The sequence below is a fragment of the Sciurus carolinensis genome, chromosome 7 (assembly GCF_902686445.1).
Source record: "Sciurus carolinensis chromosome 7, mSciCar1.2, whole genome shotgun sequence".
Lineage (NCBI taxonomy): Eukaryota > Metazoa > Chordata > Mammalia > Rodentia > Sciuridae > Sciurus > Sciurus carolinensis.
In genome coordinates, this window is record NC_062219.1 from 89,775,435 (window position 1) to 89,789,495 (window position 14,061).

General features: G+C 31.8%; 1 protein-coding gene across 1 annotated transcript in view; it reads right to left on the reverse strand.

Moving 5' to 3' along the window:
- The window catches only part of Fam135a (family with sequence similarity 135 member A), a 126,848-nt gene that overhangs the window by 9,431 nt on the left and 103,356 nt on the right, over positions 1-14,061 (reverse strand). Inside the window, 5 exon segments of the mRNA XM_047557828.1 lie at positions 6,931-7,041; positions 8,742-8,893; positions 9,801-9,898; positions 10,403-10,440; positions 10,443-10,493. Of these exon segments, the coding sequence (XP_047413784.1) occupies positions 6,931-7,041; positions 8,742-8,893; positions 9,801-9,898; positions 10,403-10,440; positions 10,443-10,493 (450 nt within the window).

A 14,061-nucleotide genomic window follows, 5' to 3' on the forward strand; every position in this document is an offset into this window, starting at 1 on the left:
TCTGTTCAGAAGAAATTGGAGCAATAATCAGATTAGGGAATCTAAAGGTAACTTTAGCAGAATAAAATATGAAAGAGAAATGATCATTTTGCTTTAAAACACCTGAAAAGAGATTATTAGTAAATTAGTTAAGTGTCCTCTTCCTTTGCTGTTTTATTTATGTTTTTGATGTCTATGTATTTCTATTTTGTAGTTGCTCTTTAGTTATAGCAACTTCCTAGAAATTAACTATTCATTTATTATAACATACTAGACAACAGTAACAACAAAAAGAAAATAAAGTTTAAAGACATGCTTGAATTCCTCCAACAATATTATAATTTTTAAATTAATATTTGTAGATATTTAAAATTGCAATTAGCAACAGCATCTATAGTTCCTGAAGGGACACATCACCAGCTTATCAGACAAGACAGTATACTAGCTTTATGTCACTTAACCTCTGTTTTTTAATGTCCTTATCTGCAAAATGGAAATGATAATATTCCTACCTCATGAGGGTTAAATAAGGTAATATGTATAACTGGTACCTAGAACAGGTAAGTGCTACATGTGGTTAGATATTAGTTTTCATACACACACACGCACACACACACACACACACACACATTTTTTTAAACATTTTAAAGATCTTTTTAATTTTAGTTATAGATGGACACAATTTCTTTATTTATTTATGTAGTGAGGAGGATTGAACACAGTGCCCCACACTTGAGAGGCAAGCACTCTAGCACTGAGCCACAACCCCAGCCCCACCTTTTTTTTTTTTAATTTTTTTTTAAGATGGGGTCTCACTATGTTACCATGGTTTAATTTTTGGGCTCCAGTAATCCTCCTGCGTAAGCCTCAAAATAGCTTGGAATATAGGTGCTTGCCATCACTCTGGTTCAATTTTAACTACATTATAGTATTAACTAATTAATTATTTATGACTATGGAACATAGAATTCTTTACTGTGATTTTCCAATGGGGATATCAATTCAGTTTATGTATATACTAATAACTCATATCTGAGTGCAAGTAGAATTCTTAAAGTATAAAAACAATTTAAAAAAGTCATTTAAAAAATTTTGTAGGCAGGAGCTGGAATAGTAGCTTGGTTGTAGAGTGCTTGCCTAGCATGTATGAGGCACTGGGTTCAATCCCCAAACACCATATAAAAAAATAAATAAATAAAATAAAGGTAAAAAATTAATTTTTTTGGTAGCCAGTAATATTTAGATGAGCTGACTCTTCAGGGTTTTTGCTAAAAATATTTCCTATAATAGATATATACTGTTAATGTTAAAGTCAATTTCCATGACCCAAAGCATTAGTGTTAACTCTGGCACCTCTTTATTTAGAGCTATTTTAATTATCTAACATTTACTGAGTTTCATATTCTACAGGATGCTAATCACTTCAACATGTATTATCTTATTTAATCCTTTCAATAATCTTGTGAGGTGGTACTTTTATTCCTATTTACCAATGGGGAAACTCAACTTTATTCAGATTAAGTAACCTCATCAGTGTTTGAGCTGTAACTAATACCTATGTGTGATGTGCGACTCTGCCTCTTAACCAGTCTTAGGTTACTACAACCAGTGGGGAGGTAAATCTTATCTGTATTATAAGGCAAGTAATAAATTAAAAACTTAAACTAATTCTTAAATAATTCAAGGGGTTGGGGTTTTAGATCAGTGGTGGAGTGCCTGCCTCTCATGTGTAAGGCACTGGGCTAGATTCTCAGCACCACATAAAAATAAAGGTACTGTGTCCAACAACTAAAACAAAACAAAAGAAAAAAAAACAAACAAACAAAAAAAGGAAATTATTCAAATACAAATAAAATACTATCAAATAGCACACAAAAACATATTAAGAAGGTAGTGTGTGCCATGATCAAGTGGGGTTGGTTCATTCCAGGGATGCAAGGCTGCTTCAACATACAGAAATAAATGTTAATTCATCACATCAATAGACTTAAAGACAAGAATCACATGATTATCTCAATGGATGCAGAAAAAGCATTTGAGAAAAGTCAGCATCCATTCATGCTCAAAACACTAGAAAAACTAGGGATAGCAGAAACATATCTCAACATTGTAAAAGTTATATATTCTAAACCCAAGGCCAACATCATTCTAAATGGAGAAAAATTGAAAGCATTCCCTCTAAAGACTGGAAGAAAACAGGGGTGCCCTCTTTCACCACTTCTATTCTACATAGTCCTTGAAACTCTAGCTATAGCAATTAGAAGGAAGAAATTAAAGGAAAACAAAAAGGAAAGGAATAATTCAAACTATCCCTATTTGCTGATGACATGATTCTATATTTAGAAGACCCAAAAAAAACCTCCACCAGAAAATTTCTAGAACTCATAAATGAATTCAGCAAAGTAGCAGGATATAAAATTAACACCCATAAATTAACTGTGTTCCTATACATCTGTGATCAATCAACTGAAAGAGAAATTAGGAAAGCTATCCCATTCACAATAGCCTCAAAAACAAAACAAAACAAAACAAAAAAATACTTGGGAATCAATCTATCAAAAGAGGTGAAAAATCTCTACAATGAAAACTACAGAATACTAAAAAGAAATTAAAGACCTTAGAAGATGGAAAGATATCCCATGTTCTTGGATAGGCAGAATGAATATTGTCAAAATGGACATACTATCAAAAGTGTTATAGAGATTTAATGCAATTCCTATCAAGGTTCTGATGGTGTTCTTAACGGAAATAGAAAAAGTAGTCAGGTAATTCATTTGGAAAAACAAGAAGCCCAGAATAGCCAAAGCAATCCTCAACAAGAGAAGTGAAGCAGAATGCATCACAATACCAGACTTTGACTTATACTACAGAGCTTTAGAAACAAAAATGGCATGGTATTGGCACTAAAACAGACATGAAGACCAATGGAATACACATTGTTCATACCCACATAATACAGCTATCTCATACCAGACAAAGGTGCCATAAACACACAATGGAGAAAAGGGAGCCTTTTCAATAAACGATGCTGGGAAAACTGGAAATCTGTATGTAGTAGAATGAAATTGAACCTATCTCTCCCCCTGCACAAAACTCATCTTAAAGTTAATAAAGGTCATAAGCATTAGACCAGAGACCCTGCATTTACTAGAAGAAAAAATAAGCCCAATTCTCCATGATGTTGGCCTAGGAACCAACTCATCAATAAGACTCTAAAAGCAAAGTAAGTAAAATCAAGAATCAACAAATGGGATGGTATCAAACTAAAAAGCTTCTTCATCGCAAAGGAAACAATCAAGAACATGGAAAGCCTACAGAATGGGAGAAAATCTTTAGCAACTGCACCTCAGTAAGATAATTAGTCTCAATGATATACAAAGAACTCAAAAAACTTAACATCAAAAACCCCCAAATAACTCAATCAGTAAATGGCCAAAGGAATTGAACAAACACTTCAAAGAAGAAATATGAATGGTCAAAAAATATGAAAAAATGTTCAATATCTCTAGCAATTAGAGAAATGCAAATTAAAACTACACTGAGATTACATCTCACTCCAGTCAGAAGGGCAATTATCAAGAATACCAGTAATGATAAATGTTGATGAGGATGTGGGGAAAAAGGTTCACTTATACATTGCTGGAGTGATGGGAAATTGGCACAACCATTCTGGAAAGCAGTATGGAGATTCCTCAGAAAACTTGGAACGGAACCACCATTTGACCCAGCTATCCCACTCCGTAGCCTATACCCAAAGGACTTAACATCAGCATACTATAGCAACACAGTCACATCAATGTTTATAGCAGCTCAATTCACAGTAGCAATGCTGTGGAAGCAACCTAGGTGCCCTAGAGTCGATGGATAAAGAAAATGTGGTACATACATACAATGGAATATTATTAAGCAATAAGAAAGAATGAAATTATGGCATTTGCCAGTAAATAGATAGAATGGGAGAATATCATGCTAAGTGAAATAAACTAGTCCTCAAAACCCAAAGGCCAGATGTTCTCTCTGAGATGTGGACTCTTAACCCACCACAAAGGATGGTAGGGAGTATAAGAATAGAAGTTTATTGGATTTGACAAATGGGAATAAAGGGAAGGGAGGAGGCATGGGAATGGGAAAGATAGTAGAATAAATTAGATATAAGTTTCCTATCCTTATATATATTCACATATGTTATATTCCATGTATGTATCTGTCAAAATACACTCTGCTGTCTTGGATATCTAAAAAGAATTTAAAAAAAATTTAAAAAGAAATTATTCAAGTATAAAAGATCTACTCCTATTACTTTTATAAACAGTTAAGTATGGTAATGGAATCATCTGTTCAGATGAGAAAGGTCATGATACGGTATCTGCATAGCAAACTTTTACAGTTTTTTTAAAGTGTTTTGATAATCTTATATTGCTATTATTATTCACTGTTAATCAGATTTTACTTTGTACAACATAGTATAAATACAAAGAACTCAGGGACCATTTATGTATAGTTTGGCCTTTCATAATCTGCCAGCAAAAACAGTATACACATCAAAGCTCCACATAATGGTTCTAGCTTTTGTCAGTAAGTTTTTCTCACATGAGAACTATACACTGCATTTGATTTTGTAGGAACATCTTGTAATTTTATCAATCAAGTATATATTTGTGTCCTATATGTAATTTATTATGCTTTGTATTCTTATAAACGAAATCATAAAACCTGATCTATAAAAGAACATTTCTTTCACTAATTTTTTTACATATATTTTTTAAACTTGTAGATGGACACAATACCTTTATGTTATTTATTTGTTTTTATGTGGTGCTGAGGATCAAACCCAGTGCCTCACAGGTGCTAGGCAAGTACTCTACCACTGAGCTACAACTCCAGCCCTCTTTCACTCATTTTATTAACAGATAATATTTGTACAAATCATTTCCAAATCTCTTTGCCATATTAAGAACAACATTATAAGGAAGAATCTTAAAAAAGTTAAACTAGTTTTCAATAACCAAGACTATCTAATGTTTGTAACAAATATATTCAGTGTTCAAGAGCACAATGTAGGACATGGGTGATAGGAATGAGGATAAAAACAATTAAAAGGAAAGGGCTTAAAGTTTATAAACTGAAGTAAGTTCAGACTGGAACTCCCAGTCACTGAACATATGGGTTAGATTTATATCTTACTGTATAATGAATAAATTGCCTTTGGATAGTGAAATACTGAAAAGATCATTCATTGATTCAATAAGAATGTACTTATTGTCTCCTAAAAAGAATTATAGTAATTACTGAATGTGCATGTGGGAAGCAAGAAAGAGTTGTCACAAAAGATCCTGCTTAAAGAAGGGAGGTTAAGACATACAAAATTATTGACATAAGATAAACTATAAAAAGTGTGGTAAAAAAGATTGCATATAATACTATGAAAGTTCAGAGATAATATGAACAATCTTGGAACATTAGAGACAAATACATCAAAGATGACCTCAAGGAGTTCCAAACCAGTAACTTAAGAGGACAGAACATCACTTTAATATGGACAGAAGAGCTGGGCACAGTGGTGCAAGCCTGTACTCCCAGTTACTTGAGAGGTTAAGGCAGGAGGACAGCAAGCTTGACACCCTTGGCAACTTAGTGAGAATATGTCTCAAAATAAAATTATAAAAGAAATTGGCGGTGGGGGGAGCAAGCTGGCTAGAAGTTCAACTCAGAGGTAGAGTGTTTGCTTAACGTGTGTGAGGCCCTAGTAGCACCCCTCTCCCCACCAAGACAAAATAGGTAGCAAAAGAAGACAATATGTTCAGTTTTAGAAATAGTTTGACATATAAGAGAAGATGAACACAAGTCAAATGAATTCAATAATGAGGTCAGTTCTGGAGACATAAAATTTGGGATATAAAAGTATAATGGGGAACTCTGAGAATCGAGGAACATTGAGAAAGGGCATCAAGAAAAGCTTTTGACAGCAGGTGGTATTTGAGTTTAATTTTACAAGATGAGGAGAATTAGTTCAAAAATGATGGGCAAACACATGAGGAGGATAGGTGTGGAAAACACATGGGTGAATTCATGCACATGAATAGAACAAAGGGTGTGTAGGGGAAGAAGAAGATACAAAGCAAGTAAGAGAATCAGGAACTAGATTATAATGGGTATGATGCCTTTATCCATGAAATCTAACTTCATCCTGAATATTACAAAGCACCAGGAAGGATTTTCAAACAGGACCAATATTCTGATTTAATTTTTAGAAGTTCATTTTATCTAATGAGGAAATGAGATTAGGTAAAAGGTGACATATAGGAGGTAGGTAAACAGGTTGGAGGCTAAAACAATAATCTTAAGTAAAAGTGATGATGGTTGAACTAAGGCAGAAGCAAAGAAGAGGAACAGAAATATCCATCAGCTACTAAGAAAGCTGAAAGTTTTAGAATTCAGCAACATAGCAGATGTGGGGGTGATGAGTAAGAAAGAATTAAGACAAATTCAAAGTTGGAGTAACTTAAGAAGGAATAACTATTAATAGTTCAGTTTCTGACAATTGTTAGAAATGCTTGATAGTCCCGAAGCAGGAAGATACAAAAATATGTGAAAGCTTATAAGAAGGGTTGAGGATTGGGGTGGGAAACAGCCAGAAGGACAAGAGGGCTAGGACAAAAAAATATAGATTAACCAAACTGGCATTGAATTAACAATGCAAAAATTTGAGATAATTTAAAAGTAACTACACAGAAGAGCTCATAAAAGATAAATGTAAGTATGTGATACATGGAAGAACTATTCTTACCAACTGCTTAGTTCCAGTTTTGAGTCTGCTATATCATTATTATGAAATTACAGTAGAATGTTACTTTTTTAATCACCAGGGAGACATGTTGATAATTTATTTGCTAAAGGTTTATTTAGAAAACACTCTGATGTGCACATTTTCCAAACTTACTACATACTTACCTGCTTTATTACTAAGCTTATATAAAAAAGTTTGGCGAGGGTCTGAGTGATCTCGACAAGTCAGTTGCAAAAGAGAACCTGATTTTTTCCATTTCTGCATAAACCAGAGACCTAGAGGGGTATATAAGATATGTGAGTATAAAGGGAAATACACAGTAACATATGCCAGTTATTAATTTGAATATAATATCCACAAATTAACATTTTGTTGCTTAATAAAAATATATTTGCAAAATATTTTTACTTTGTGATAACAAATATAAACATACACAGAGGTTAACTATGGGTTAATGGTGGTTGAAGGATGGTTTGCTATTTCTGTTCCATTCACTAATGAAACAGATAATAGCATATGAAGAATGAATTTTGGAAAATTTACCTTTAGATATATTAAATTATAAATAGTAGATGGAGAAAAACTTCAAACACAGCAATAGATTCAAATGGCTAAGCACTAAGTTTTTAGTCTATTGATAATTAACAGTTAAGTTAAACTACAAAAGGACCAACTTTTAAAGTGAACAATTGGTTCATGTTTTCTAATGACAGCTGAATATAATGTTTCATATTTAATTGTACTTCTTTATTATCAATAGCACATATTTAAATGCATCTTCCCTTTATAGAAATTAAATAAAATCTTAATAAATCTGGAACTAATATTATAGATTGTGAAATATTCACTTCCATCTTCATTGCTTCTCACAGGGGAATGGGGGAAGAAAAAGGGAAATACTCTTTAACTGGTTAAATCAGACAGTTGTAAGTATGTCTGGGAAAAAGTTTATTGAAGAATTCGAAGTACCACATCCTATTCATGTCAGATTCTATTTTATGTTATTTAAGGATTTCGTTTTTTTCACACTCTGTTTTTGAAACTACAAGTATGCAACTGGCTGTGCTTTGAAATTGCCAGTTTGAAATGGAATACAAAGGAAGCTCCTGTGATGTGACAATATAAGGTGGAAAAGCAAACAGAAATAAGGGTTTCAGGAATTAATGAAAACAGGCAATGAAATCCAATTTTTCTCACAAAAGAAATCAATCTACTAAACAACTATGAACTAAACAACTATGAACCATTTTATGAAAATTAACAGGCAAATCAAGGTAATTCTCAATGAGAGTATTTATACTAGTTAAAAATTAGGACCAACTACAAAAAGACCATTAAATTTCATTTTAATTTCTTAGAAATTTTGATTAACTTTTTATAATTTATTTTGTTTTTTCCAGTACTGAAACTTATCCCAGGGGTGTTCTGCTGCTGAGTTACATCCCAGAACTTTTTATTTTTTATTTTGAGACAGGGTCTCCCTAAATTGTGGAGGGTAGCCTCAAATTTGTGATCCTTCTGCCTACACTCCAACAGGCTGGGATTATAGGTGTGAACCACTGCTCTTGACACAGTTTATTTTCTTACTCCTTGTTACCAAACCAAAATTATAAAGTTAACATTTTCTATAAAATTTTTTATAATGTCATATTAATATATTTATCTGTTCAACTAATAACAGAATAGCTTATTTATAAGACAAACATTTGCTGAAATATGTAGAATTTAATGAAAACAGAAAAAAATACTCGTGATTATTGACAAATGCCATCTCAATATAGTATATTTATTTTCTGAAATTACTTTTGTTAACATACTTCAGATATATAACAGAACAGGAAATTAGCTACATCTTTTGTTTCATGAAATTCCAAGTATGTGACAAGTTGGCTAGAAAACACCAGAAAATACTAAATTTGTATTTAAGTTTTCTGCCTATGCCATATTTATTGTACAGTACAATAAAACTTTTTACCTGTATTAACAAGAGCGCTGCTATTATACAGAGTACCAAGATGAGGTCCAGAAAGAGACAGAAAGGTATGAAGTTTGTTGAGGTAATATTTAAACCTTGGCCTTGTAAGCACTGAACGGATTATTAAATTGCCCAATGAATGTCCAATAAAGCTTTAAGAGAGAGAGAAAAAAAAAGATATTTCTTTCACAGTATTAGTTTTAGAAACAAAAACTACAGCTGACATACTTATATAGATTATAAAATAGCAAGAATTTGAAAGTTCCTAATATGTTTTAAAATTATAGCTTAATACTTTAAGTAACGTAACATACATTTCAAGGAAAAAAGTAAGAATGTAGAAGATTCCTATTGTTATATAACTTAAATGTTTATAGAATAAGATATCAGAAAATTTTTACTTATCATGCTTTGCAACTGTAGAAATACAGTTAAAAATAATGATTAGAAAATAAATTTGCCTCCTGAGGCAAACACACAAATTATTTGTCATGATTACAAACAAAATAATGAAACTTACTTATAAAAGGATAAATTAGGAAAAAGTATAGACTGATTTGTGTTACCCTCTGGTCTACAATTTGAAGTTGGACAGTTCATGAAAAAAATTATGAAAAAAATTTAATGACATTTATTTTTGTAACATTTGTGGGATACAGTGTGATTAATCAAAAGTGTATATATGTATAATGATCAAATCAGGTAATTAGCATTTCCATCTCCTTGAACACATTTCTATGTGTTGGAAACATTTAGACTTTTCTAGCTATTTTACATGATAAATTGGACAATTTTTTTTAACAGTGGTATTTTCAAGGCACAAGGTAAAATATGTGCAACCACTAATCTACTTTCTGTCTCTACAGACTTGCCTGTGGATATTATATGTAAATGAAATCACATGATATGGACTTTTCTTAAAATTGTTTTTTTCTTTTCTTTTTAATTATACTGAGTTGCAGTTTCCTACATTTCAGATTAGGATAATACTATTAAAAATGTTTAGGTTTTCTGTAACTCATAGAAATATAAAAATAAATGGTGAAATATAGAAGTTACCTTATTTTTGAGACAGTTAGACTATATATCTGAATATATTGTATTATCTCATCCAAAAGGCGATCAGTCATGCTATCAAAATCAGCAAAAGTATCATTCTAAATAAAACAGACACATTTCATATTAAAGTATGCATCATCACATAAAACTACCCAAGTATAAACATATTTTTATTTTAGGTATTGAAAATACAGTTAAGTTTAATTTTCTTTTTAGTAAAATTAGTGAATGTAATATTCATTATATTTAAATGAGCAAAAAGATTAAGTTTCTAGGGAAAAAATGTTCAATGTTCTTACTACCTTTTGTTTCAATTAGTTGTTTGTTTAGCCCACTACTAGTAATAGATATGTCTATTTCATATAATGGATTAATTAACAAATATTTGTATATCAATATGAAATTCTAGAAATGCTTCATACATGAAGAGAACTCATAAGTCAAAATTAAAACCATATCTTTCCTTTGGATATGCATTTACATTAAATTTCACAGAACTCAGAAAAATCACTTCTACTACAAGCACATTGTAGTAGGCAAATATTTACGTAGAAACTGGCACAAAAATGTTTGCTTCCACTGAAAACACTGCCATGTTATACCTGATTTCTCTCAGACATAAGAAAATCAATTCTTCCCCAGGCAGTCCAAGTTCAATATAAGTTTTAACCAATCGAAGATCTGCACTGTTACCTAGAAAATAGAGAATGGTATTTCAAGGATCAGATAAAGTAAAATGTACATAGTATTAACATCATAAATTTTTAGTTTTCTGAATAAAATTTATGGCCTATACCATTGTGAAGATACAATATGTTCTGAAATGGAGATCTCAATTTTAATTTTAATGTTAAAACTGACTTCCATAAGCCAATGTCTTTAAACAGCTTGTTTCTTAGGAAGCTTTGGTCACACTGATGTTTTTTCACCTAATTGTGTGGTTGTTTACCAAACTGTTAGCACATCACTTTGTTGATTGCTGGTGACTGTGGCTGTAAATGACTTCTTATCATCACCACCTTAGGTAATCATTTAATAAATGTTTAATGCATTTTAGCCTTAGACTTAATCTATTGACTTCCTTTAGTGGTGCTGGTATAGACCAAGAGAAATAAAACACACCAAAATACCTAGGATAGTTTATTTTCATAATTTTCAACTTGAAAGATTTATAAACATTTTACAATAGAGATATAATTATTAAATATGAAATTATCTTTAAAAATTTGGATTTCTTAGGTTTACTAGCAATATAAACATGTCATTATCAATTGTTGAATTTCTATTTTACCTAATATTTATCTTTTAGATATTTCACGAATAATGCACTGAAAGATAACTGATTTAAAAGGAACACTGCTAGTGTTTAACTATTAAGTATAATTTGTACATGGCCTGGAAATATATATGCTTGATAATATTAATGAACTAGACTAGTTCTAGTTAAGATTTAAAGTTTGGTGCATAGTGTCATAATTGGGAATGGATGTTGAATCTTATCAATGGTTTCTTACTTGACTTGCTGATGTACATCTAATTAATGTTTCTTTATATCTAGTTATCTTCACGTTCTGGGAATTAAATTGTTATGGTAATTTATGTAATATTGATTCTATTTGTTAGAGTTTCTTAAAGTACATTCATGTCAGACTGTTCTCTTTTTGGGAGTTGTTGATGTAGTATTGTTACCAGATCTAGTAAAAAGGTTAGGTGACGTTGAGGAACGTGCTGCATTCCATCTTATTTTCTTTTATTCCAGAATTATATATGTAACTTAGGGATAATAATCTCTTTCTTGAAAATTTCAAAGAATTCATTACAGATTCTGTTGGATCAAGAAGTTTTTGAAAATTTTATTCATAAAATACTTTTATTCATTTTATTCATAAAATACTTCTTTGAAAATTTTATTCATTGGGGAGGGGGAGGAAAGGTTAGTATTGAAGGTATTTAACTTCTTCTGAGTCTATTTGTTTAAAGGAAAAATCTCCAATTTTATTTTAGAATTTAGTAGCAAAACCTTTTTTTAGTATTTTTATATTCCATAAAATCTAGTCTGTCTACCCTTATTTGCCAATATGATCCTATATTTAGAAGACCCAAAAAAACTCTACCAGAAAACTTTTAGAACTCATAAATGAATTTTAGCAAAGTAGCAGGAATATAAAACTAATACCCATTAATCATTTGGGTTCTTATTCACCAATGATAAATCAGTGGAAAGAGAAATTAGAAAACTATCCCATTCACAAAGCCTGAAAAAAAAATTAGAAATAAATCTAACAAGAGGTGAAAGACCTCTACAATGAAAACTACAAAATACTAAAAAAAGAAATTGAAGAAGACCTCAGAAGATGGGAAAATCTCCCATGTCTTGGATAGGCAGAATTTATTGTCAAAATGACCATCCTACCAAAAGTGCTATAAGATTTAAAGAAATTCCTATTAAAATTCCAATGATGTTCTTCATGCAAATATAAAAAGCATTCATGAAATTCATTTGGAAAAATAAGAGGCCCATAATAGCCAAAGCAATCCTTAGCAAGAAAAGTGAAGCAGGACTCATCACAATACCAGACCTTAAATTATACTACAGAGTTTTAGTGGAAAAAAAAAAAAAAAGTATAGTATTGGCACAAAAGCAAACATGAAGACCAATGGAACAGCATAGAAGATACAGAGATATAATATAAATAGCTATCTCATACTAGGCAAAGGCACCAAAAACTACACTGGAGAAAAGATAGCTTCTTTCAACATGTCAGCTTAGGAACCAACTTCCTCAATAAGATTCTTAAAGCACAGGAAGTAAAATAAAAGAATCAATAAATGGGATGGTATCAAACTAAAAAGCTTCTTCACAGCAAAGGAAATAAACAAAATGTGAAGAGAGAGCCTGTAAAATGGTAGAAAATCTTTGTCACCTGCACCTCAGATAGGGTGTTCACTTCCAGGATATACAAGGAACTCTAAACCTTAACACCAAAAAACCCAAATGACCCAATCAATAAATGGGCAAAGGAACTAAGCAGATACTTCTCAAAAGAAGAAATATGAATGGTCAACAAATATATGAAAAAATGTGCAATACCCTAGAGCAATTGGAGAAATGCAAATTAAAACTATACTGAGATTTCACTTCACTCCAGTCAGAATGGCTGGAGGCTCAGTGGTAGAGCACTTGCCTGGCATGTGTAAGGCCCTGGGTTCAATTCAGCAACACATATAAAAAATAAATAAAATTAAAAAAAAAAATCCATTGACATCTAAAAAAATATATATAAAAAAAAGAATGCAAATAACAATAATGTTGGCAAGGATGTGGGGGAAAGGGTGCATGTACCCATTGCTGGTGGGACTGGAAATTGGAGCAATCACTCTGGAAAGCAATATGGATATTCCTCAAAAAACTAGGAATGGAAACACCATTTGACCCAGTTATACCACTTCTTGGGATATATACAAAGGGGTTAAAATCAGCGTAATACAGTGACACAGCAACATCAATGTTTACTGAAGTTCAATTCACAATAGCCAAGCTATGGAACCAACATAGATGTCTTTCAATAGATGAAAGGACAAAGAAAATGTGGTATATATACACAATGGAGTATTACTCGGCCATAAAGAAGAATGAAATTATGACACTTGCCGGTAAATGGATGGATCTGGAGACTCATGCTAAGGGAAATAAGCCAATCCCCCAAAACTAAAGGTTGAATGTTCTCCAGTATGTGGATGCTAATACACAACAAGTGGGGCAGGGGGTAGAATAGATGCTCAGTGAATTAGACAGAGGGTAATGAAGGGAAGGGAGAGGGATACAAACAGGAAAAAAACAGTGGAATGAATCAGACATAACATTCTGATGTACATATCTGAATACACCACAGTGAAACTCCACATCATGTACATACACAAGACTGGGATCCTAATTAGAATAAGATATCCTCCATGTTTTTATAAGTATGCCAAAACTGACTCTACTGTCACGTATAACTAAAAAGAACAATTTTTAAAAATCTAGTTTGTTGTTACAGAATGACATTATAATAGAGTAATACCCTTTTGGTCTAGAAACATTTGGCCTTTTCTAACACTCCTACATCTAGAAAAAAACTTGCTGAGTAAACAAAGTAGTTTTTAGAAAGTCACAGCACCAAAGCCTGGTATTTACAATTTAATGTATGCCTTAAATATCAAACCCACACAGGGATATTGATTTTTCTAGCCTATAGAGGTAACAGCTGACAAAACAAAC